This window comes from Natrix helvetica, assembly GCF_964273705.1.
Source record: "Natrix helvetica genome assembly, chromosome: 4".
NCBI lineage: Eukaryota > Metazoa > Chordata > Lepidosauria > Squamata > Natricidae > Natrix > Natrix helvetica.
Genome location: NC_138550.1, coordinates 46,492,734 through 46,520,184, shown reverse-complemented (window position 1 = coordinate 46,520,184; position 27,451 = coordinate 46,492,734). Strand labels below are relative to the sequence as shown.

Sequence of the window (27,451 nt, the reverse complement as noted above, 5' to 3'; positions counted from 1 at the left end):
AAAATAATAAATGGAAATAAAACAGAAACTAACTGTTACATTTTGATAAAAGTGTTCCGTCTGCCAGCTTTTCTGGCAGCCGGACAAAAGTTCAGCAGTAGCTCTTTCTCCTGGAATGTGTGAAGACATGCGCAATATATCACTGTCAGATAAGAACTTTTATGACCTGCGCAATAACTCTTTCTCAGTTTAACTATTTAGTGTCAGTTCAGTCAGTTCATGTCTAGCAAACATTTTTAACGTAGTGACATCCCTTCTTTTGCTAGTCTGGGCTGACGTCATCAAATCATCAATTAAGGCACATCTTCTTTCGCAGATACTCGTGTTTATTTACAGGAAGTGGTTTGTTAAGCATATCAGCAATCTGATCATGTGTAGAAACATATTGCAATTTAACAAAACCTTGCTTAACTAATTGCTTTGTGTTTTGATAACGAATGTCAATGTGTCTGGACCTAGAACTTGTGAAATGTGACTCAGAAATATAAACCACAGATACATTATCTTCCATCACGGTGATTGGTCGAATCTATTCAGGAACATCATGTAACCAGAAGTGCTTTTGCGTGACTTCTTGTCGCTTGCCCAGTCGGCGTCAGCATAACAAATTAACTGTGGATGATCAGTGTGTGTTGGTTCTAGCAATAACTTCATGTGTTTAGTGTGTTTCAGGTATTTCAACAATTTCTTAATGCATGCCCAATGAAATTGTGTTGCCTTACCTACGTGTCGTGATAAAAGATTAACACTAAGTGCAATGTCAGGTCTGGTCCAACTACTAATGTATAATAGTGAACCAATGACTGAACGATAAAGTGTTTGATCCTCGAACTCAGGACTTGGTTCATGTGTTAAGTTGTGAAAATCTGTTTGCATGGGTGTCTTTGTTGCGTTAGCATCCTTCATGTTGCAATGATGTAGAATGTGGTCAATTTTCTCCTCTTGTGAAAGACTAAACCCCTTCTGTGTCTTTTCAATCTGAACACCTAAATAAGTGCTAATGTGTCCTAAAGATTTCAGTGTGAAGTATCTCTGCAAACCTTTGGCAAAAATCTCACTCATTTTCTTATTTGGACCAATGTAAACAATATCATCAACATAAACAAGAATTATCTCATATGCATTGTTAGATCTTTTTGTGAACACGCATTCATCAGTTTCGGACTTAATAAAGCCCATTGAATTTAGTTTGTCAGTAAGACATAAATACCACATTAAACCTGACTGTTTCAGACCATAAAGACTTTTGTTCAGGAACCAGGTATCCCCTTCTTGCTTTCGGAATCCTGGAGGGCTTCTCACGTAGATCTCTTCATCTAGGTCTGCATGTAGATAAGCTGTGTCCACATCAAATTGGAAAACTTCTAAACCAAGAATAGTTGCAGTGGTTAAGGCAATTTTTACACTTTCAGTTCTGACTGTTGGTGAGTAAGTGTTTGTGTAGTCCTCAGGATAACGTTGAGTGAAACCCTGAGCTATCAGTCTGGCTTTGTATAAAGACTCACCATTCGGTTTCTTCTTGATTCTGTAGACCCATCGAGTGCCAATGACTTTCTTGTTTGCTGGAGGTTTTGCAGGTGTGAATACATTAAGTTTCTTTAAACTGTCCATTTCATCCTGCATCGCATCATACCATTTGTCTTGCTCCGAATCAGGAAGCTGTTTGATTTGTGTGAATGTCTCAGGAGGAAGAGTAACGTTGCAAATCAAAGGTAATGGTGTTTTTGTCAGTTGCCATGAATAACGTTGTGGAGGGATTCCTTTTGTGACCCTCTTGGAACGTCTAGGAACAACAGACCAGTCTTCTTCTTCTTCTTCATCCTCGTCCTCACGTTCGTCGCTAGCATCAGCATCCGCGGCTTGCGAAGACGGAACATCAGGTTGTGAAGAACTGGTAGAAGGAATATCTGCCTGCGAATTATCATCAGGCTGCGTGGCATCTGGAACACCATCTCTAGAAAAATAAACTTCAGGATCATTGGAATGAATCCTGTACCAGTCAATATCTTCCTCAAAATTAGCAGATTGTGAAATGACAATCACATGTTTAGTATCAATGAATTTGCACCATTTTGAGTCATCATCAATACCCATAAATTTCAGTCTCTTTGGTCCTTGAGTTATAGGAGTGTTCACCATAGCATATGAACCAAAAATGTGGAGATCAGGCTTGTAGCCATACAGCATGTAGAAAGGAGTTTGATTGATTACACTGCTCCAAGTACGGTTGACAATGTAATTTGCATATTTGATTGCTTCACCCCAGTATATGCTACCGAGGTCGGCATCTTCTAGAAGACAACGCATCATGGTTTGTAGAACCCCTTGTCTTCTTTCTACGACTCCGTTATGAGCCGGTGTATATGGAGCGGATGTCTGATGAAGAATTCCATTCTTACACATCCAGTCCTGGAAACGCTGAGACATGAATTCTGCACCACGGTCACTCTGGATTCTGGCGATGCGAACTTGGTATTGTGTAGAAACAAAAGCTGCAAAGTCTTTAAAGATCTGAAAGGTCTCAGATTTATCTCTCATAGGATATACAAATCCATATCTAGAATGATTATCTACTATTGTTAGAAAATACTTTCTGCCACCAATTGTTGGTGGGAAAGGACCCACTATGTCAGTGTGTACCAAATCAAAAATGCGTGTTGACCGGCGTGTAGCGTGTTTGGGAATTGCAGCCGCTTTGGATTTAGCCTTTTTGCAAACTGCACAATCCAAAAACACCTTACACCCCTTTAGATCCAAACCTTTTGCGAACTCCGGCATCTTTCTAAGAACACGGAAACTGGCATGCCCCAATCTTCTGTACCATTTGTGGATACACCTGGAATGCAAAGGTTTACCAGTTAGTGAATTCTCAACATTAACAGTTTCATGAGGAACCTCAGGTTTGCTCTGAGCAACCTGTTTCTGTTTTCTCTGTTTGTTGGCTTTAGGAGCCTTTGGCACAGTAACGGGTTCTCTCTCTGAACCAACTCTCTCTGGGCCCGTGTTGTGCCTTTTTGGGGTTTGCATACTTGCCTGTGCTTGCCCTTTAGGCTTTGGCTTTAAGTAATAAACACCACCAATCAGCATAGTTTCAGCAACAATATCTCCATCTTTAACTAAGTAACTTGCTTTTTCAAGGTGGCGAACCTGGAACTTTAACTCTCTAGACAAGTGACTTTGACTAAGCAAATTACTGGTTGCTGAAGGTATGTAATAAACATCAGGGATGTATGTATCGAGCTCTTCAATGTAAACAGTTCCTTTTCCCATGACCTTGCAAGTGTGGTTGGTGAAGGAGTACAGTTCTCGATACTCGGACTCTGGCTCGCCCATCTCTGTGAAAAGTTCCCTTCTGTGGGTAACGTGCACAGCTGCTCCACTATCTAAAGTCCACAAAAGACGTCTGTCGTACTTTGGATCAGGTTGTGGAACATTGTTTATGGCCAATGTTGCGAGTGGAGCTTGTGGATCACGCCTTGGACCACGACGACCTTGTCTTCCGCTTCTACCTCTGCCTCTGGAGTCTGTTCCTCTGGGCTGGTACGTGATGGGAGCTGGAACTCGTTGGGGACAATCCCGGGTGTCATGTCCTACACGGTTGCAGGTGTAGCATTTTGGCATCCTTGGAGCGTAGCCTCTTCCTCGGAAGGGACGTCTAGCTGGAGCCTTTGATGCTGGGGGTCATTGCAGATGTGGTGTAGCTAACTTGATAGCTTCCTCCTCCACTAAAAGTCTGCAAACGTGGTTAACTGTGCGTTGAGCAATAGGCACGTAGTTAATCTTTGCAACAGCATCTTTCCATTCATAATTCAATGAGTTAATGATGATGCTAATCATTTGGATATCATCGATTACATGGCCATTTTGTCTCAATTCACTTCTCATTCTTTTCAGTTTGGTCAAATGTCCACCAATTCGTTCACCAGGATTCAACTTCGAACCATGGAACTCAGACATGAGCAAACATGAAGATTCAATTGAAACGGGCCTGTAGCAATCTTCCAAAATAGCCCAAATTTGTTGGGCAGTTGCATCAAGTGGAAAGGTACCCTGGATCTCAATTTCCATTGACATGAGTAAAGTCGTGATTGCTCTGTTTTCCAGGTCTCTCATTGCAAGTGTCCATGGTTGGGGAGGAGGATTAAAAACCATGCAGTATGTGCCTTCTCTGCGAAGCAAGAGCGCAATTTCACTGACCCAGGCTTTATAATTCTCTCCTGACTCTTAATTTGGACTCACCAGTCAAAGGAGTGACTGGAAATGCCTGCTGAGGAATATGCATTGGAACAACTTGTTGAGCAGGTTGCAAAGCTGGTTGTTGAACCAAGGGGTGCTGCAATTGCACCATTGGCCTTTGCGTGGCAACATCAAATTGACTTCCTTGCATTCGCCTTTGGCTTTGCCTTTTTCCATCTAGGGAGGATCCAACACCACCAGGGGGCGTTGAAGACTTAACCTTTGGAGGCAAAACTTTGGCTTCTAGAGGACTCATAGATAAATCTTTAAAGCTCTGGCGTAGCTGCTTCAGCTTTTGCTCTAATAATTTTTCTCTGCCAGCAGATGGCAGTGCAGCTTCACTTCTTGGCTGCAACAGCCCTCTATACGTGGCCGGAAATTCAGTGGAACAAAAGGGATCACGTGACCTCGGTGACGTGTACATATCTCTTTGTTCTGATTCACCTAAAACCTCTGTGGGGTGTGTCTTAGGCTGTTGTTTTGAAGAAGACAAGATGGCATCCTCAGACATTTTGGGAGTGGGGGAACTCCTCCTACTTCTTTTCATTTCCTCAAAACATTCTCTCGCTTCCCTGGCGTATTTTTCGAACAGCTCTAACTGATCACGATAGTTTTGCATTTCTTCCCCAGTGCCTGGGAAGGATTCATAAGTTTCTCTTTCTGCGTGGGAGTATTTTTCCTCTGCCGGCAGTTGCCTCTGAGGCTTTTGCCATTCATCAATTGTTTCATAATCTCCAAGAGTTTGGGAGTAAAGTTGCTCTGGCAATGTGGGAAGTTTTGGCTTGGCCCCCAATAAATCATAATCTCCTGGAGGTATTTGTGAGCTTTCATAGTGAGAAGGGGGAACTACTGACCTTGTTTCATAGATCTCGCCTTCTGTAGCTCCTTCCCCCACATCTGGCTCGGCACTTGGAGAAATTTGTTGCTTTTGAAGTAATTTTGAAGGATCTTGCTTCTCTGTGTCTGAGGAAGCCTCTGTATCAGAAGAAGTGGACCCATCTGAGCTCTTTCCATTTTTCTTCTTCTTTTTCTTCTTCGACATGGCTAATTAGCTTAGCCGGTTATCTTAAGATAGCTCGAAGGAAAAAACAGCCGTAAATTATAACCATCTCGGTTTCCATTAACCGTCTCTGCTACCATTAATTGTCAGGGGAAAAATTTCACCCTGAAGAAAATGAGGTCTAGGATCGGGCTGATTTCCAACAGCATATGCTTTAAGATGTGAAGAAAAGAAATAAAAATTCTGGGAAGCATATTCTAATTAATAAACAAACTTTAATACAAAAATAATAAATGGAAATAAAACAGAAACTAACTAATTGTTACATTTTGATAAAAGTGTTCCGTCTGCCAGCTTTTCTGGCAGCCGGACAAAAGTTCAGCAGTAGCTCTTTCTCCTGGAATGTGTGAAGACATGCGCAATATATCACTGTCAGATAAGAACTTTTATGACCTGCGCAATAACTCTTTCTCAGTTTAACTATTTAGTGTCAGTTCAGTCAGTTCATGTCTAGCAAACATTTTTAACGTAGTGACAGTGCCTTCGGGATATCGCTAGGTTGGTGAGTGGCGCTGTGCCCAGCTGAAGAGGGGGGTTGCCGGGCAGCTGCTCTCTTGCCAGCAGGCTCGCAAAGAGCCGGGCATAGCAGCCACCCAGCAAACCCCCTTTCCAGCCAGGTACAGTGCCATTCACTGACCTAGGGGTATTGCTAAGCCGTGTGAGCACCTGTTCGCCACAGCCTGGCTTTTGCGGCTTGACGCCTTCGAAATGCCAGTGAATGGCACTCTGCACGGCTGGAGAAGGGGGTTGCGTGAGCGGTTGTTCCACTCCCGTGCCTCCCAGCCTCACGATGCCCTAGCCCAGCTCTTCCTGCAGAGCCAGGGCACCTCCACCCCGGCCATCCCAACATGGCTTTTTTGGCAGCTTCCAAATTGAGTCTTCCGGCAGTGGCTGCTCTGGGCGTACGCTCTATGGTTGTGGGCTGGCTGTCGGCAGAGCGTACAACCATAGAGCATATGCCCAGAGTGGCCACTGTCGGAAGACTCGGTTTGGAAGCCGCCAAAAAAGCCATGCTGGGATGGTGGTGGCATCGGCAGCGGAGGTGCCCTGGCTCTGCAGGGAGAGCTGGGCCAGGGCATTGTGAGGCTGGGAGGTGCGAGAGTGGAACAGCCGCTCACACAACCCCTCTCTCCAGCCGTGCCAAGCGCCATTCACTGGCATTTCGAAGGTGCCAAGCCATGGGAGCCGGGTGGCGGCTAACAGGCGCTAACGCAGCTTGGCGATACCCCACAGTGAATGGCGCTGTGACCAGCTGGAAAGGAGGTTTGCCGGGTGGTTGCTTGTGAGCGTGGTCACTTCGTGGCTGTTATGTTGCGCTGCTGCAACAGCGCAACACAGCCATTCGCCCATGAGGCTGTGCCCGACTCTTTGGGAGCCTGCTCACAAGAGAGCAGCCGCCTGGCAACCCCAAAACAATAAACCCTCCCCTCATAATAAGGCCCAAGCCATATTTTGTGTGTAAAAAGAAAATAAGACCCTGTCTTATTTTCGGGGAAACACAGTAGCATCCTCATTGGATTGCTTGTCAGAAGGTTGCAAAAGGAGATCACATGACCCCAGGACACTGCCACTGTATAAGTGTGAAAAATGATCATATATCACTTTTTTCATTGCTGTTGTAACTAAGTCACTAAGCAAATTACTGTAAGTCAACTACCTGTATTCATATACATTTTCAAATTATTCTATAGTGCTTTATCCTAAACAGTTCTCACTTAATCAATAGCAACTGGAAGTTAAGATCTGTTCTTTGAAAATACATTATGTGTTTGCCAAATTAAAAACAACAGCAACACAGATATGTACATAGATTTTACTATGGAAAATGCTGACATTGCTATTAGGAATAAAAGTACAAAAATAAATTTTTACATGAAGTTGTTTTAAAGGATAATTACAATGCTACTGGCTGGTTATTTGCTTTCCAGCATACCAACTTTCTTGCTTACATTCTCAGTTTAGTATGCCAGAATATATAAGAAGACAAATTGTTTACAAATTAATCAAATCTATGTCATTTCAGGATATTATGATCTAAAATCAAGATGTATTTTGAGTTTTTTTTTTTTAAATGTATTATTGCATAACTTTGGTGTCCAGGCTCATAGCACAATAATTAAAGTGATTAATCATGCATAGATCTTTGTAATTTATAAATGTGTAACAAGGGTTACGTAGGGTATCATAAAAAAAACCCTAGAGCTTACTTTTTACAGTTTTAGCTATTTTTTAATGTCATGAAGATTCAATATAGCTGTTTTTGAAAATTGTGAAGATTAGAAAATGAGTCATGGATTATAAGCAAAACATAAAATAGTGCTTCCTAATAAAATTAATAAGTATATCAGTCCAGAATGTTAAATATCTCTTTAAATTCCTATGCCTTTTCCTATCCCTAGGAAAAAAAAACAAGAAATTGAATAAGGAACAAAAGGAGGTATTTCAGGTTTCAGATGTAACTGGATATTTTTATTCTATTAAAAGGAAACACTATCACTACTCTATGGCATATAATCTTTCTCAGTGAATAGATATCACAAATCTATTCCTTTCATTGTATATTTGGGAAAAGCAATTGAAATTTAGGAGACAATTTTATCATATTGTGATTCTTCAATGAATTTTACAGAGCTCCACGCCTCTGTCTTTTGATTTGTTTGAACAATTGTAGGAGGAAAAGAAGCCAATGTTGAAGGATGTAGATTTCCATCCATAAAAGCAATGAAGTCAGTCATTCCTACAGTTACTACATTGAAGCCTCTTGAAATAATCTATGACCAGCCATTCTGAGTTATAGCCATAAATGTAAGAATTGTTCATTATATAAATTGCTTCTATTGCACTGACAACCACTTGCTCATTGGTACTGTCAGTAGAAATATCTCTATGAGAAAGGTCTCATTCGAGTAGAGTTTTCAATCCTGGTAAATTTATGAACTTATCCATAAATGGCAACAATATGAAAGTAGCTTTCTAACAGGTTCTGTTACAAGTATATTTTTATACTCTGGTCATTAGGTAGCCATTAGAACAGTATACTGTGTACCTCAATGAATAGACTCATGCCAGCCATATGACCATAAAGTGTTTTCAGACAACACTGCTTTCCTTGGCTAGGAAATGGAGATGAGCATTGCTCTCTAGAATTGGACACAACTGGATGGGGAAATCTTTATCTTTTTTTAATCTTTGTAAGCCACCCAGAGTCACTTTGAATAAGTTGGGCTTAATAAATAAATATCAGCCCTGTTTTTCTACATTGCATAATCATAAAAGTAATGACATACAGCAGGGGTGTCCAAACTTGGCAACTTTAAGACTTGTGGACTTTAACTCCCAGAATTCCCCAGCCAGCTCTGCTGGGGGGGAATTCTGGGAGTTGAAGTCCACAAGTCTTAAAGTTGCCAAGTTTGGACACCCCTGACATACAGTATGTGAACCTGGGCTTTGTTGCTTTGCCACTTTTTCCTTTATTTGTCAGTTACATTTTTTTCAGTCCTGTACCTTCAGGAGATTGATCAAAAAGAAAAAGTAAGAAATAAGCTTCTACTTTGATGAAACTAGGTCAAAAGTACTGGGAATGTTCCTTAAAATCTTTCTTATAAGATTTTTTTTTTTGCACAAACTATCTTTGTTTCTTTTTATTACGGCTTATATATAAAATATAGTTAATAAGTCATGTGAATACCTTAGAAAGCAACATATTCTTATACTTTTCAAAATAATACAAATGTCGTATTTCTGAAAAACACAAGAATATACAGGTAGTCCTCAACTTACAATAGTTCATACAACAGAATTATGATGATTGAAATGTCCCAGGGTCATGTAATCATGTAATGCAATTTTCTGACAAGCAAAATCAATGGAGAAGTCGGATTCACTCAACAAACATGTTATTAACTTAACAACTGCAATGGTTCACTTAACAACTATGGCATGAAAATCCATAAAATGGGGTAATATTCACTTAACAACTGTCTTGCTTAGCAACAGGTATGTTGGGGTCAATTGTAGTTGTAAATTGTGTATTACCTGTATTACAGAAAATTATAACAGTTACTTTATCCTTAAAAGTTCAATGCTGAATTAGGAATTATTTAAAATGCTCCTACTCTCCATTTAATTTGAAAATAAGATCAATGTTGCTAGTGTGGAGTCAAGACAGCAATATTTTACTTCTCTCTATATCCAATTCATTTATTTAAATGGATCTTTTTTGATAAGGGTCTAAATCTACATATGTGAATAATACAGAATAAACAGAAGTAAACCCCATTTTGTTTGGATTTACTATCTGAACAATGACACACACTACATTTGTTTTTTTCTTTTTAATTCCTATAAAATTGCTTAAAATAGATTAAATATAAAAAGTGGTCTGTCATTTAGAAATACAAAATACATATTTTCATAACGCAAGATTAGTTTCCCAATACTTATTAAATTGGTTATAAGTATCCTGATTATTTCTAGACTTAATTTCTTTAATTTTAGTATCAACTAGGCAATCTGTAACTTGTTGGGCATCATTTCAGAGATATTTGCTTAGTTAAAGACAGAAACATAATGACTAGGCAAAAATTCAATGGGAGTGGGAGTGACTTTTGACTTCCTGTCAGCTTCCTCATTAAATTTCCTTATGGGAAGCTGGCAGTAAAAGCATCAGAAAACTTCCTTCCTTCCTTCCTTCCTTCCTTCCTTCCATCCATCCTTCCTTCCTTCCTTCCTTCCTTCCTTCCTTCCTTCCTTCCTTCCTTCCTTCCTCTATGCAAAGTCAATAGACACTGAGGTTCTTCCTCAAGAACTCAATGGGATTGTGGAAGACAACACTGGAAATCAATTCAGAACACTTCACACAAGTTGCTTCGAGTACATCATATACCATGCTGATGGACTGTGTCCATTGCTCTTCTGCACAAGTTTGAACCATGCAGCTATCTAATCAAAAGAAATGTATTAAAATTGGAAGATTATACAAACTAGAGATGTATGGCCAAATAGTAGTTAAGAAAGAAAAAGTAATTAAGAGTGTTGGGGTAGAATTATAGCAGAAATACAAACCAATTACAAGTACCTTGGTAACTCACAGTCACACAAGAATCATGATGAACAGGCAAGGAAGACAGCAACATCTAAGTACCATCAAGATATAAAACTGAAGAGTCAGCTCATTTGGAAGAACAAGATCCACACCATCAATATTTGTGTCCTGCCAATCATCAGATGCCCTACCAGTACAACGAGCTGATGAAAGGAAAACATGGACGCTGCTGATATGTGAAGATCTGGAAGTTCTATATCAGCGATGGTGAACCTTTTTTGGCTCACGTGCCATAAGCGGGGGGAGTGCAGGGGGGGCATGAGTGGGCATGCCGCACCCATAATGCAATGTGCGACACCTCCAGCATGCTCCCCCCATTTTTTGCATGCTTTTTTCGCCCTCCCCAGGCTCCAGAGGCTTTATAGGAGCCTGGGGAGGGCAAAAACAGCCTCCCCCGCCACTCTGTAGGCCCTCCAGAGGCTTCAGGAGCTTCCCTGAAGACTCCGGAGTGCAAAAAACCCGCCCTATGGGCAAACCGGAAGTTCAGGAATAGACTTCCGGTTTGCTCGTAGGGCCGGTTTAAGCCCTCCAGAGCTTTCAGGGGCCTCCCGGAGGCTTCCCTGAGGGCTCCAGAGGACAAAAAACAATCCTACGAGCTTTTTTTGAAACAATGTATCCTTTGTTCTATCTCCTTTGATTCTACTGATGTTGTAACTGGAGGGTTTGCAGCTTACTTGTGGAGACTGATAAAGACTCAAGTACACGGACTGTTCTTTTGCAGATGTCTTTGTGAAATATTTTTGGTAAGGGAAGGAAAAGAAAAGAAAAAGATAGAACCCTTCCTTTTTGAAAAAATTAAAAGAATCTTTTGTTTAAGTAAATTTTAAAAAGTACTTTTATACATAAATGAGACATTGAAAGCGAGAGTGGAAGTGGATTTTAGACTCTTTCTTCTCTTTTGGGAAATATGTATCAATATGCAGATGTGGAAACCCTAAATTTCCAGGATTTTTTGGATGGAATTCAAAATATATTGGAAGGATTTGAGAGATTTGATAAGAAGTTGGATAAACTATTGTCTTGCACAGCAAAAGATGAAGGGGTTGGAGCCCCAAAAATTAAAGAAGAGAATGAAGATATAGAAGATAAAGATAAGATAACAGATGAACTTACTAAAGAAGCACTCATGAGTGGTAATCTGGAGCTCTATCCCTCTTGTCAAGATATAGATTTGATGATGGAATTAAGAAGAGAAACAGCTTCAGAAATACGTCTGATAATCAAATATATGTTAATTTCAACACCAGCTCAAGGGCAACGAGACTATATGAGAGATCTTTTAAGCAAAAAAATGCGGAATTGTTTTTAAAAAAACCTTATAAAGAAGTTAATAAGAGAATTGACGCAACAACTGGCAAAAGAGATAAGATTGTTTTGTTACTGGAAAGATACAGGCTGATAATGAATATTGATAATTAAAAACTTAATTAATTTTTGATGATTAACAAGTAGGATTTTGTAGGTGTTTTTAGAATGTTTCTTTAAATGTTTATTCGTTAACAAATAATTCATTATGATAATAATAATGAAATAATAATTTCAACTAGTAAAAGCAATTTGGATATAAACTACAAATCGGGACCTGGGAAAAAGATTTATCAATTTTACTAATACATTTTTGTTTAGATTTTGCTATAAAGATGTAATCTTTCTTGGGTCGGATGAGAGGAGATGTGATATAAATAGTAAAAAAAAATTAGATAACTATAACAACAAGGAAATGTTAATGGATAATGTTTAATGATTTCTACATGTGTTGGCATTGGTAAAAACAATTAGATTTAAGCCTTGAACAGTGAGTTGGGGGGAAAAAAGGAATATGTGATAAAAGGGTAATTATTGGAGGTTTATAGAAATAGCTAACGAATGCCAGTAGGTGGTTGTGTCTTTAAATACAAATGATTTTAGATAAAAGCACGTTTAAATAATTCTAGTCAAATGAGAATGATGGTACATTGATAGTAAAATAGATAAAGATTTTTGATTTAAAATGTACATTCAATATGAAGAAAGTATAAATAATGATTGTGGTAGTAACGCACAAAATCTATTTGTAACCAATCGACATGCTTTCTACAAGATATAATGAAGAATGATTCTTTTTTGTGTTTTTGTTTAATTAAAACAATAAAAAAAATAAAAAAAACCCCAACCCTACGAGCAAACTGGAAGTCCGTTCCCAAACCTCCGGTTTGCCCACAGGACCGCTTTTTTTTTTGCTCTGGAGGCTTCAGGGAAGCTCCTGAAGCCTCTGGAGGACCTCCGGGAGGGCGGGGAGGCTGTTTTCGCCCTCCCCAGGCTCCTATAAAGCCTATGGAGCCTGGGGAGGGCGAAAAATGGCTTAAAAAGGCTGAACTCAGCTGAACAATGTGCACCTGCACGCTGGCCAGCTTACAGGCCAACGTCTCACGTGCCCTGACAATTGGTTCCACGTGCCACCTGTGGCACACGTGCAATTGTTTCGCCATCCCGGTTCTATATAATGTGTGGAGATTTCGACCCCAAGTCCAAAATTCAAAGCCTGTACAACAGCCAGAAAGGCAGGTAGATTCTGGTGAGCATCAAAACTACCTTCCTGGACTAAACCCAAATCATACAGGACTACATCAGTAAGACTGCACTCAAAGAAGAGCTGCTGAGAGAATGCCTGATGCAGCAGCAGACATGGGATTAAGCAGAGGAAGATAAGACCCTGCATGGGATGTAACATAAATACAGATAAGTGAAATGGTAGACATTGGGAAATCCTACCAGAACAGGAATGAAACACTGAATCTATAGAAGCAGGAGTCTACCAGACTAGACTGGAAATCCTGAGGTGCAGATTGTGCATAGAGTCCTCAGAGATTATTCAACACATAGTGTCAAATTGTGGAATAGTCTACGCTGAAAGCACAACCACGTAGCTGGCATTATGTAGAGGAACATCTGCTACATTTATGCTCTGCGTTACATCTGCACTCTCATCTACTATATACAATTTTTCCAGTTATATAAAATACTGTACAGATTCATAGTATTGAAAATCTTGTGATTTTACTCTTTTACTCTTTTATTGAAAAAGCCTTTAATATACATATTTATAGTAATATGATTCATTTTCAGAATTTTCTTTAAATGTAAATAGTTCTAGTACAGTAGGGGTTTCAATTTTGTTTACTACCGGTTGCTTGTGCACATGTGCAACACTTCTGCGCATGCGCAGAAGCATCTGGACGGGTGGGAGGAGCCTCCCATCACCGCCACTACTGGTTCGCCCAATCTGGGCCGAACTGAGAGCAACCCACCACTGTTCTAGTATCTGCAAAATAATTAGTAAACCTTAAGCACATTCTATTACTTCAATTGTTTTAGTATTACAGGTTTAATAGGATTATTCATACAATTATATGACAAATTTACAGGAAAAGTGAATTAGATTTACAATGAAAAATTGTATGGGAAACACATTGATTCTAGTCTGAAAGCATGAAACAATGCAAAATGTAATTTGTTTGTTGAAAGCAGAAAAGCCTGTCCTCAGTCAAAACTAATATATGAATTCTACAAATAATATTTCTAATAATACACTGATATGGAATAACTGATGACAACAGTGTTGACAGCACCATACTGGAAGAAAATACCATATAGTGATAGAAATCTAAGTTCACGGATAGAGCTAGAAAAAATTTAATGCTGTTAAATTTGCAATTGTACATTAGAACAAATATATAAGACCTGACCTTTCTATAACTCAGGAACCTCTTGAAATAAGATTGTGTCAATATATTATTACCATAGAAAAATGTCAAAATTATGAAAATAGCTGCAACATATACAGTACGTATGACTGTTTATTACTAAATAAGACATTATAATAATACTAATAATAAACTTTAATTTATAGACCGCACCCTTTCCTAAACAGGATTCGGGGCGGTGTACAGAAATATTAAAACAATGTAAATACAAAAATATAGGTAGATATACCTAAATAGACAGAGGAGGTAGGTTATACACTGTACAATAGATTAAAATTCAAATATAAATTAAAATTACCCTTAAAAATTACCCCAAAATAAGGTGTTTGCCAGGAGGTTGAAGGTGGGACTATAAATCAGCCAGGCCAGCTAATTGGAACAGGTGGGTCTTAAGTTTCTGTCGGAAGGAGCGGAGGTCGGTAGTAATTCTAATATCGGGGGGGAGGTCATTCCAGAGGGTTGGGCCCATCACAGAGAAGGCTCTACTCCTGGGCGCCGCCCGTTGACACTGCTTAGTGGACGGCACCCAGAGGAGTCCCTCCCTGTGGGAGCGGATTGGTCACAGGGATGTATGAGGTGAGATGCGATCCCGCAGGTAACTAGGTCCCGTGCCATGAAGCGCTTTGAAGATGGTAACCAATACCTTGAAACGCACCCGAAAAACCACAGGCAGCCAGTGCAGCTCGCGCAGGAGTGGTGTTATATGGGAGTACCTGGTCCTCCCCATGATAGCCCGCGCGGCCGCATTCTGAACTAGCTGTAGTCTTCGGGTGCATCTCAAGGGGAGCCCCATGTAGAGAGCGTTGCAGTAGTCCAGGCGAGACGTCACCAGCGCATGCTATGCAAAGTGCATGCTATGCAAAGTGTATAATTTGCTATGCAAAGTGCATGCTATGCAAAGTGTATAATTTCAGAAGGCCAGTCTTTCTGGTTATATTCATGTTTGTTTTTGCCTTTAGGAAGGATTTTATTTACTTCAGGTCTTAGCAGACATGAAATTTCCATCCAAAACCACACTCGTATAAAATAAGCTTAGAGCTAACCAGTATTCCAGCCATGTGTGACTTCAGGCCTGTTGCTACTTTTTAGCCTAGTAAAAGAAAATGTATTGTACCTTGAGTTTCTTGAAGTAGTAATAGACTATTAAATAAATAGAAGCCTTTTGGATATATGCAGTAAAAATAATATACCATGTGTCTGGCCTCTTACAAAATGTTTTTCATTCACAGAATTTAAAATTGGTGCAACTGGAATTTGAAGCAAGGGCATGTAGAATAATTTGTCTTATATGGTTTGTTTTTAGATGTTTATAGCTCACAATCTGAAATAAAATTAGTATTAAAAATAGATATTCATTTCAAAATAAATATGGCAAAACTGCAGTTGACTATTATAGATAAAAGCCAATAAGACATTAAACTTTATTGTTTGTTGTAGATTTTAGGTAGACACATTTTGCCTCTGCTTTGATTCTTATACTTGAAAAAAGTTTACAACTCATCTCACAAGAAGAATTTATTTCTCACTATTGCAATAACTTATGAATTGATTAATCTCCACTATACACCAATGTATCATATGCAGATAATAGCTTTTATATTCTTTACAATAAAATAGCAGAAACTTTTAAGCATATTGAAAAGAACACAACTGTTATTTAACCGCACTTCACTTTTATAAATAAGCAGCAATTTAATGTATCCAATAACTCTTTAGAATATATAAAAAGATAAGAAAATACCATTTAATATTTTACATTATGTATCTATGTACCTCTGTCAAATGGGTGATATATGGTTCTCCTTCATAATGAAATAGAAACAAAGGAAGGCTATTGTGATCACTGTACTTTCAATATCTCTAATTGCAGCTGTCTATGTTTTTCAAAATAATTTTATTCATTATAAACTACAAATGAGATAATTTATAGATATTAGCTCGGTACAGCTAATTATAATTATAATATAAAATTATAATAATCGTATATTAAAAATACAGCTACAATGTACTATCTAGATATAGATATTTAGTGCCTTCGAGTCAGTGTTGATTTGGAGCAACTTGTAGGAAGAAGGATATGAAAAAGTATTTTTTAAAAGTTCACCAAGAAAACTGCAAGGACTACTTGAGGCAGTTGCCAGGAATTGACATTGTGTATTTGTGGCTGTCGTAACTTTGGAATCAAGTTGTAGGTAGGGTTTGGTTGGCTCAAGATCAACCAGATGCCTTTGTACCTAAGGAAGGACTGGAGCTCATTGACATGAGGTTAGGTTAGGTTAATTTAGGTTAGGTTAATTTAGGTTAGGTTAGGATAGGATAGGATAGAAGCATCCAGTCTTTGGAGTGTCTATATAAGGGGTGATATGAATATTTTAAGGGTTGTCATAGAGAAGAGGACAACCTATTCTCCAAAGCATGGGAAGATAGGACAAGAAATAATGGATGAAATCTTATCAAAGAGAGAGCCAACCTAAAATTAAGAAGACATTTCCTGAGAGTGAGAACAATTATTCAGTTGAATAGCTTGCTTCCAGAAAGTGTGGGTGTTCCATCAGTGGACATTTTTAAAAAGAGTTTGGACTGCCAGAATGGTATAGGTTGGACTAGAAGATCCTTTCTATCTATGTTATTATGTATTTTGTATCTGTATTTCAATATTTTATCCTTCTCATTTTATAAAGATCTTGTATTTCAACGTAAGCTATATATTTCTTGTCCAACTCAACCACCAATGAAATCATTAATTTCAGTCATGGAATATAGAATGATTTCATTTTTATTTGATAAGGCTGCCCAATCGCAAACCATGAGAAATCCTATAGCAAAATCCCTTTTTTTACTAATTGCAGAACAAAGAATATGTTGCTATAGAAAACTTTAGAAAATATTCTTATAATTTTAGATATATACATTTACCAAGACAAAATTAACTAAGTTAATTTATTTTTATGAAAATAGTTCTGCTGAAAAAACTATTACCAATACGTAAGTATGTACATAATAATTTCACATAAACATGGCATGATTTACAATAGGCTAAAAGTTAAGTAAAACATTATTTTACTGTTCTATCTTTTAGTAGTTTGTTCATTTTTTAGTAGATCCTACTGCCCTTTTTGTAGCTAAGTGCATCTTTGAAAGCTGAGAAAAAAATGGACGGTTAACAATTCAAATTTAGAGTAAGGTCTTAACACAAAGATGAGATATATAACTTGCTCATTGTTCATTATATTCCAGTAGGGGGAACTAAAGATTCACCACCAAATATGGTTTTTTGGCTCACAAACCTGTACGTATTACATCCACTGTTTAATCATCAGTAATAATAATAATAATAATAACATATACCACCATTGATCATATATAGTCTCAATTACATTTTATGTATTAAAGCTGCAAGAAATATGCAAATATATACCTTTATCATTACCTGAAAACCCTTGATCCTATTTACTGAGGTTTACTGAAAAAATTTACTGGAAAAAAAAAAGGTTTTTTCTCCTGATTGCTGCACTATTTTTTCATCCATGTGAAGCCATTAAACTTTTTGTTCTCTTGGATCCTGGAAGTTTACATTTATATCAAGACGACTAAATAGGCTTAAATAAAGTCTTGAAGAACTTGGTAGGTTTAAAATAAAACCTGTTGAGCAATTAGTTCAGAAATTGTTGATAGTATGCATTGTTATATGTATCATTTTCTGTTAATTTGGTATATTATAAAAACACTGAAAGTAAGAAAATGAGGAAACAGATAAGCAAAATAACTAGACTGTTTCACTACAGTGCAATTGTATGTACCTTTACTCTTAAAGATACTACCAGGTTATTACTGTATATGAAAGCTTTCAATTGAAATTACCTTGTGAAAATGATATTTTAAAAAACCCTGGTCTTCTGCTTTTTCTAGAATATGTTATAAGAAATATGTACCACAATTAGTTACATTTGTACACAGCTATACTTTAAAATGAGAAGGTTCTTTATGTATATACCTATTATATGTCCAGATTTCTCTGGACATATTCTTCATTTGCATTAACCTCATTTGATTTGTAAACCCTCCACCCCTCAAAAAAAATCCTTCCCCAAATATTTAGGATTAACGTGTAGAGCAAATGTGCAATATTTAGAAACAGAGATATCCATAATCACTTCTGGTAAAGAATATTGGTGCTACTGGTGCATAAATAAGAATGAGGCATAAGATGATAAGAAACATGGTCCACGGTTTTGTCAGTGATGATTCTTTAAATATATAAACCTTAAATTGGAACAACATGGGTGTAGCTTGCAGAAAAGTGTGATTTCATGACACATGCTGATATAGTGCCAGAAATCTATCATTCTATACTGCAAAGAATGGTTCACAGAGATAGTGATTTCAAAAAATAACTATTGCTTTTTGTGGCATAGCCTGTGATTTTAAGACAGAAACATGGTTTAAGTGCAAGCCTTTGGATCTAAAGCTTGAAACACTTGTTTAAATGGAGAAATTCTAGGAAACATAGCTTCATGACTGGAAGATACTTACATTCTGAACAGTGTCAGATCCACTTAGCTTTGCTAGCAGTGACCAATGAGCAATAACCAATTTAATTAATTACTTCCAGTTTCAATGTACTAGCACAGCAAAAATTAATATTAGAAATATCACACATAATACTTTGCCTGGCACATTACATATTCACACTCTCCTCACAACATTTCATATTTTTGCAAATTAAAATATGTTAACATTTTAAATTATATTTAATATTTTGTTTAGGGAAAAAAGGAATGATCTTTATAAAAAAATCATTATAAATGAAATGAAAATATGCATATGTTCATATATATATATATATATATATATATATATATATATATATATATATATATATATATAGTTAATTTTAAAATTTAACTCATTAAATTTGCTATATACTGGAAAAAATGAACAAGCATTGAGCAAAATATATTTGGCAAAAATTAGCAATGCAATGTAACTTTTAAAAAGCTATCTTAACATATTCAATATGCTTTATTTTCCCATAAATGACCAAAGAATTATGAATTTTTGTATAACATGTGCACAAGATTTTTTGTGAACAATCCTTATTTTATCTATTCATGTGAAATCAGCCTAAGGTTGAATTCACTAACAAAACATTAACAGTGTGTTTTGTAAACCTTAAAACCATTCTAGTACCTGGCTGTATTAGTTGTTAATTGGTTTCCCATTCACTTTCAAAATATCTTTATAGAAGAAGTTGCTTTTGCATCATAATTTTCAAAAGCCCCAGGCCATACGTCAATTATGAATTATAACTCTGTAGTATCTGGAACAGTATCCCTGGCCTTTAGAAGCTAGTGAGAAATGTAGGAATTTTGAGGTCATGTTATTGTCATTCTCACAAATGGCTACATTATTTGAGTGTGACAAATAATTCAATATCCATACACCAGACAACCAAAAAAGAACTACGCCATGGCTACCCACTATTTATTAAGAAAGCCTCCAATGTCTGATAAGGCCAGATATATTATATTTGAGGTGAGTGCTTTATTTTAGCCTATTTTGTCATTTATTGGATTTATATTTTGCCTTTATCTTGAGAGTTCTAAATGGTGTATACAGTATTCCGTTCTCTCATTTCCCCCCATGATATAAAATTTGCAAAGTAGCTTTGGCTAAGATAAATCATCCAGTACAGAAAATTTAAAAAGAAAAGATCTTGATGGAAATATGTAGGAACCATTACTTAGGCAAAAAGGGGTGTAAACATTCCTTAAGTGTAGAACGAGATAATATCTGGAAGCACTCAGCCAGATACCTCCCTGATTCACTGAAGAATAAGGACAATCAGAGTTGCAAGATTATGTATTTTTTTGTCAATCCCAATAAAAGTAATTTTAACCTTTCCCAATCTGGTCTACCTTGTGTTACTGACAACCAGGTTGAACTTCTGTGCCTGAAGTCCTGACCCTTAGCCTCTCTGGTGGCAGTCCAGCACCTCAAATTGTATACCACACTGACCCATTTGTTAAAATATATTTATCAATTGTCTTTCAAATTGATTCTGCAACCTACTACTTACCATTTAAAAAATTAAGAGTAACAAAATTGGTAGATTTTAGCAAATACCAAAGTATGCATTTTGAAGTACAATGTCAGATCCAGCACTGGGACCCTGGACCTTGAGATCAAATATTACCTTTCATCACCTATACAATTTGGAAAAGGAAAACTGAAGGGTATTAAATGTTTAATTGAACATTTTACTGGTGTTAACTAACATTTTGAAAGTGGCACCTTTTATTGTTTTTATAGCTTCTTTTGTAAAATTAAGGTTTTGAAAAATGGTCAAATTGATGAAATGAATGCAAATGAATATACTTACAATTAAAAGGATTATTTTAGCAAATACTTGAAAGCTTTGGAAGAAGGGTCCATGTGCAAAGTGCCTTTATCTACTTTTGACACTGCGGATTTAAAATTAACTAGTGAAATTAACTAGGAAGCCCTGGCCCATTTCTTTGCCTTGACCACATGAAGCTGTGAGGGGAAGCCATCAAAAGAATACCTTTCTTTCAAATGACTCTGTGAGAAAAGAGGCAAGTAAAAATGAATAATTAGACAAGCAAGTTGCATGGAATCACTCAGTAGGAAAATTACCTGCCCATTAAACGAGAAGCAGCAGGAGCAATCATGGTAATGCTACCTATAGCCACCGGTAAAGAGGGAAAGGGTTGGGAGGAGAGAAAAGGAGACTCTCGCCTTCGCCTGAATCTCTCAGCTATCTCACTTGTCTTTTTCTCTCCCTCCCATCGTGGTCCCAGAGCGAACCCGAGAGTGGGTGTGGTGTTTCGCGGTCGTGTAGTGCACAGCCCAACCCAGCCCTTCCCTTCCTTCTCTGATTAGAAGGGGAAACTGCTGTTTTCCCGTTCCCCCCCCCTCGCCCTCGGGTCTACTGAGCGACCACAGGAGAGGAGGAAGACGAGCTGGGGCTGGGGAAAAGCCGCCCGGGCAAGCTGCAACTGGAGTGTGCTGCTCACCGACACAAGCATCCCGCTGCGCCTGGCGCTTGCCGCCTCGCTCGGTTTCTTCCCAGCGGGGAACCTTCTCCCTTCGCAAAAGGCAGCGGCGGCGCCGTTCCTCATCAGCGGGAAGAGCAACCGCCTCCAATACCCTTCGCCTCTTCCAGCCCAGCCACTCGTTGGGAGTTCTTAAGCAGTTTGTTGCCTCTGGGAAGGTGGGCGTCGTAGGGTTTTGTTTTACATTGCGAGTTCTAGGGGGAGATGTTGCACAGCCCTTCCTCTTATGGAAGTTAAAAGGAAGCCAGGCTGCAGCTTGAAATGATTTCGGGGAGGAAAAATGAGAAGCAGCAGACTTAAACTAAGCCCATGATTTTCGACCTCCTTCCCCGCCTTCCCTTCGGAGTGCCAGGAACTTTGAGGGAGGGGGGAGACTTTCTAAGAAAAGAAACCTCTCTTTGCTCAAGAAATCCTTTGCCTTTTGGCTGCAGCGGAGAGTCTTAGCCACGCTTGAACAATTTATTTGCCTCGGCTGGATTGGTGGGAATTTCGGAAAGGAAAACCAGGGCGGTGGAGGTTGCATTTTTTCCCTCCCCCACGCGGCTGATCTTCACGGGGGTGGAACTGTCCCATTCAAGCTTTTTCCTCTCCGCTGCTTTGAGCATATCTATAGCTCCCAGGGGGTGAGGTGGGGGGACCAAGTTTTTGCACTTTGGGGACGGCTACTTTTTCTCTGGTTCTTCCTGGAATTGGATTGCCTTTGAATATGCTAAAATGGGGCTGCTGACGGTTCTCCTGCTTTTCGGATTTGTCCATTTTCAAGTTGATGGTAAGTTTCGCTGTCATTTCTCTGGATTCCTTTCCAGCCTGATTTGAAGGAGACCATGGAAAAGAAAACAGTAGGATTTTAGGCTGCAAATCTAGTGTGGTGTTGACAGTCTTGAAAAGACCACTGGCAGGAAATAATAGATAAGGATGCAGTTCTAACGCAAAAATAAAATAAAATAAAGATGTTCTTATGGTGTGCACAGGGAAATCATCGTTCAAACTTTATGAACGTGAAGTATGAAAAGCGTGGAGAAGGAGCAATCTGGCTAATACATTTGTACATGTCATCAATAGAAATTGATCGTTGCTATTTTTGTCTCATGGTGAACTTTCAGAGTGGAAAGAGAACTGAGTAGAGTATTGTGCATTCAGTTCTACAGAAGGACTGAATAAATTTGGAAGGATGACATTGTGAGTTTGCTGCCTGTAGCCCATGCATGCATGGACATTCAGAAACCATGTGGAATGTATGAAATAAATATGTCTTCAGCTGAGTAGAAAGTATATAAACTTGGAGGGAAGGATGAAAGTGAATATATCTATAGAACCTCGAACTGCAGAAGAATATTATAACCAGCTTCCTCCACAGAAAGTAGCTCAGCTTTCAGTCTTCAAAAGACAATGGGGATTTTTGAACAGGTGCTGTAGGTGTCTCCTTTGCTGTAAAAGCCAGTGCTCATTGCATGGGGTTTTGTCCTTTGTTCAACTTGCCTAGCATCCTTAAAGTAAATCTAAGATGTTCTGATTACTAAATCTATGTTGTTATGGGGGAATTTAAACAGATTGTATTTAGAGTGTTGGAAAGGAGAGAACTGAGTGAAAAGATTGTCTTAAATTATAATTGTATACATATAGATGAGAAGTGGGTGTCATGGAATAATTTTTTTTTGACAAAAATGGGAATTGACATGGATTCATACAGACACATACTCCCACTGTAGTCTGCACATTTCAGAATGTATACATATACTCATGATGAGCATTAATACTAAGTATTTATTTGAATAGTCCTGGTAAGAAGGCATGAAATGCTTCCAGGTTTAGTGCTGTTGCTCTATTTGGCACTAGGTTGTATTTTTAAAATAATTTGAGTTAATTTTTGTTTTAATTCACAAAACTGAGATGTTTAGCATTAGATGTTTGCTAACAGATTGTAGCAACAAACTTGGTTCTAGCAGGAAACTGGTGCTAAAACATTTTAGATATCTATGTCAACAGTAAGGTTCTCTTGTAAACAAAGGAGTATATTATATTACCTACAATTATAGTGTGCAGTTATGGAGAGCATAAGTACCTATGCCTCTTTCCCACCACACCCCATCAACACTGAAGGCAGCAAAAAACTCTTCTAAGAGTGGAGTATATACAACTATTTATTATGGCTATATAATGCATACATTTTCCAAAGAAGTATTCTACTTTGCATAAGGCACACACTGAAAATATACATAAAATATGAAGGTATCAAGCCACAAGAAATGTACTTATTAGTCAGTGCTTAAAATTGTAGGTAGCTAAGAAGAATACAATTAAAGTGCTCAGTGGAAGTGACAGAATGAATCACAGGAGCCTGGTATTACAGAATGTAATTAATGTACCAGGCTGTTTAGAGATATAGGAAACAAATGCAATTAACCAGCTTGCTGGAAGGACATCAGCAGAGCATAATTTATTCAAGTTTTCTTCCATGGAGATCATAACTTGAAGCTCTTTAATTTTTTTTAAGCAGAAGAGACTAGCATACTCATTGGTCCATGTGGAGAGAAATAATACAGAATACAAAAATACATGTATGTTGAAAACAGTGATGTTAAGCTCTGTGGATATACATCTTGACTTTGTTCAGAGTTACAGGTAAAATTAATTTGGTTTAAAAGGCAAACAAGCCCTTGTTGAATTAGAAATGTAGACATGGTGTTAAAAATGTGGATCAATCTCTATGGTATAATTAAGTATTTTATATTTGGTATAGGTTTATTGGTGCAACTTCCTATATCAAAAATTGCTTGCTTTTCTTGTAAGAATGTACATTGGAGAGAGTGACCGTAGTATATCAAGTTGAAATATTGAACAAGTGCTTGGGCATTATTACAATATAACTGATTATAGTATAGATGTAGAGACCTACAACAAATTTTCCCAAGAACCTGATAAAAAAACCAGGAAAAAAATTATGTGAAATATTTTTGTTCCTAACTCATTTTTTTAAAAATGTACTTTTTGTGTTTCTGCTATCAGCCAATCAGTTTTCATCTTTCTCCTAGGAAATAAACTCATATGCATGTAGAAAAAGAGGGAGGAAAATATATGCCCAATTGAATGGAAAGTACACACATAGCACAGAAACGGTAAAGAAGTATAGGTTATAATCAGTACCATTCTTTTCTGCCTTGCTCCCTCCTTTCCCTTTCAAGGGCGTATCTTTTCCCTTTCTATGTCCCAGAATTCACCTGACGCTTCTGATTTTTTTTCTTAATCTTTCTGTTACCAACATTTGCTCCTTCGAGCCCTGATAGATGACTTTGCTCAGACAAGTCTTAGCCACTAGGGGTCTTTTCTCCAACTAATTTGGAGGCCTTCTATTGTCCATCTGAATGAAGGTAAGCATGCACAGTAAAGTTCTCAAAGAAATGGGAAGCAGGCAAGGAGCAGTATGGACTGGGAGAAAAACAAAACAAAGAAGGGTAAGTTAGTGTAGAAATGATCTTCATGGAAGAGTGTAGATTATCTTGTGGACATCATTTCAGATCTCTGCGAGACTCAGTGTTCCAGAGCCATATATAAATCTATTTTTGACTGAATGCCTGAAATTGTTCTAATCCACTTCGAAGAGCTTTTTGTGATTTTATTTAGATACAGTAGGTGAATGAAAATGCCGAATCCAGTCTAAACATTAGCTGACTGTGACCAACTGTAATATCTTTTAAGACCATCAAAGAACATCTGCCTCTCCCAGGTCCTTGGGAAAGATTGAATAGTTGGATAAAAATGCCAAATCATGTTTAAGCGTTTGGCTGACTGTGCAATCAATAATAATAATAATAATAATAATAATAATAATAATAATAATAATAATAATAATAATAATAATAATAATAATAATAAAAACACCCAAAATACATCTTCTTTCACTTAGAAGATTAAACTATTGGTTTTCTGTATCACAGTTGAGATAATAGCACTTTAATATAGTTTAGTATGAATTTTGAATACAAAAGTAATAGCTATTAGTGTTTTAATATGTAATTTTTATTTGATCTCTGTATGTGAACATTTAAGAATAGTAGCTTTGAAATAATTTTATAATATACTGTCAGACAAATTCAAATGATAAAATTTCTGTCTGCTTCTGAGCAGTCTGAATTCTTAGAAATTAAATTACTGCAGAACTGGGCAAAATATATAATTTTTTCAACAGGTGTGGAGTTCTGGTGGTATAGCATAGACTGCTTGGATTCTATTTGTGGATAACTGAAACCCCAACCTTGCACTTTTCTACACTGCTAATAATATAATGCTAAAAACTAAAAAAAGCATGTACCGTGCCATAGAGCACATAACAGTTTGGATAATTATTATTTTAACTATAACATGAGTGCACTGAAGAAAATCAAATTTTGTACTTTAAAAATAAGTATATTTCATTTTGTAAAATATAACTTTTATTTGAATCTAAACTGATGATGTCCCATGTAAAAGATGATATTTTGTACCTGTGTATTACAATAGATTAATGCAATATATTTGAAAGAGAAAGAAAACACATATGTAAACAACATTTTAAATTTTTGGAAAGGTGTATGAAACACAATTTGTAAGCAATTACAATTTTTAGAAATTTTATAAGACCCCTTCACAAAATATTTAAATAGGATCCTCTAAAATATACTATTTTCTCCAATTTAAATTTATTTAGATTAATTTTTCTTTAACAAAAAAATCTTCCTGTTTCAAAATTAATTCTTTTTAGTATACCTAGATCAACAGCATGATACTATGCTAATTGAATTCTGAAATCTCATCTGAATGTACAGTGATGCCTAGTAGTGTGTGAACAGTTTTGAATTTTCAATATTTATGCAGAGATTTGAATTCATACCTGTGTGGCAAAGTTATGTATGTGAACTTTTGTTTTGAGTATCTAATGTGCTCTCCCTTGGAGAAAATTAAACATTTTCAAATAACTGTTGATCACCCTTATATATTGTATCAGAGGAATTTCAGCCCATTCTTACTTTCTGAATAACTTTCATTCAGGGATGTAGGTGGACTTTCTCGCCACTTCAGGTCCTTCCACAACATTTCTAGAGGTCACGACTTTGACTTGGCCATTCCAAATATTAACTTTCTTCTGCTTTAACCATTTTTTGGTCATACATTTTGTGTGGTTTAGGTTGTTACTCTTGATCAAGCTTCAGCTCATAAACAGTAAACCAGACATTTTCCTGTAGAATGGTACAATTTGGAATTTGTAGTTCACCATGTTTTCATCCAGAAGCGGTAAGGCTCAAACCCCCTATTGCCGCCACCAACAGGTTTCATAGATAGGATAAAGGTCTTACCTTGTAATGCAGTATTTGTCTCACCAAGCAAAGCACTTTTCATTCAAGCCCAAATGGTCTATTTTGGTCTTACCTGTGCATAGTACAATTCTTCCAATACTTTGGGCTTATCCATGTGATGTTCTCCATCTATAGATGGGCAGCAATGTTCCTTTTGGAGAGTAGAGACTTTCTCCTTCCATCTTACCATGCACACCATTGCTTTTCAGTGCTCTCTTGATAGTAATCTGATGAAAACTGAAATTCGCCAATGCAAGAGAAGATTTTAGTTCCTTAAGTAATTATCCTGGGATTCTTTGAGACTTCCCAGAGTATTATATGCCTTGCTCTTGATGTAAACTTGGTTGATCAACTATTCCTGGGAAAGGTAGAAATGGTATTGAATTCCCCCCCCCCTTTTTTTTGTACACAATCTGACAGTAGATGGATGGAATCCAGATTCTTTGAAACAGTTTTCCAACCTTTTCCAACCTGGTAAGTATTTGTTTTTGGGAGGTCCTCAGAAATCCCCTTCTTTTGAGCCCTGACACATTTCCATATTCTTGTGTGTGAAAATCAAACTTTGATAATGAATACCTACAATTTTGATCTTTAAATAAGGCCGGACATCCCATACTCACATCTCATTATCATCCTATTGACTGGAAAACCCAGCTATAATTTCCCCTTCAAATTAGCTGGTAATCCTAGTGATTCACATATTTTTGCTAAAAAGAAATATGTAGTTTTGGATAATTTTCCTCAGTAAATGAAGGAAGAAGTATAATGTTTTTGACTTATGGGTCAAAATGTGTTCTCTTTATCTAATTTTAGGATGTGTGGTAAACAAATCATGTTTAAGATAATCTTTATGGGGAAATATTGAAACTTAAAAAAAAGGATATTACTTTTTGTTATTGAAA

The 27,451-nt window shown here is 37.4% G+C and overlaps 1 protein-coding gene across 17 annotated transcripts in view; it reads left to right on the top strand.

Annotated features, from left to right (window-relative positions):
• Positions 1-27,451, top strand: part of ROBO2 (roundabout guidance receptor 2) — an 893,684-nt gene that overhangs the window by 475,829 nt on the left and 390,404 nt on the right. For 2 of the 17 annotated variants that reach the window (XM_081952930.1, XM_081952945.1), the window contains exon 1: positions 20,984-21,988. The exons of 12 other annotated variants lie outside the window; for them this stretch is intronic. In XM_081952930.1, coding sequence (XP_081809056.1) covers positions 21,934-21,988 — 55 coding nt within the window. In that variant the 5' untranslated portion in view covers positions 20,984-21,933. Of the gene's footprint in view, positions 1-20,981; positions 21,989-27,451 lie in introns of those variants that run through there. 3 more of the 17 variants (XM_081952944.1, XM_081952937.1, XM_081952936.1) reach the window with 3 other exon arrangements.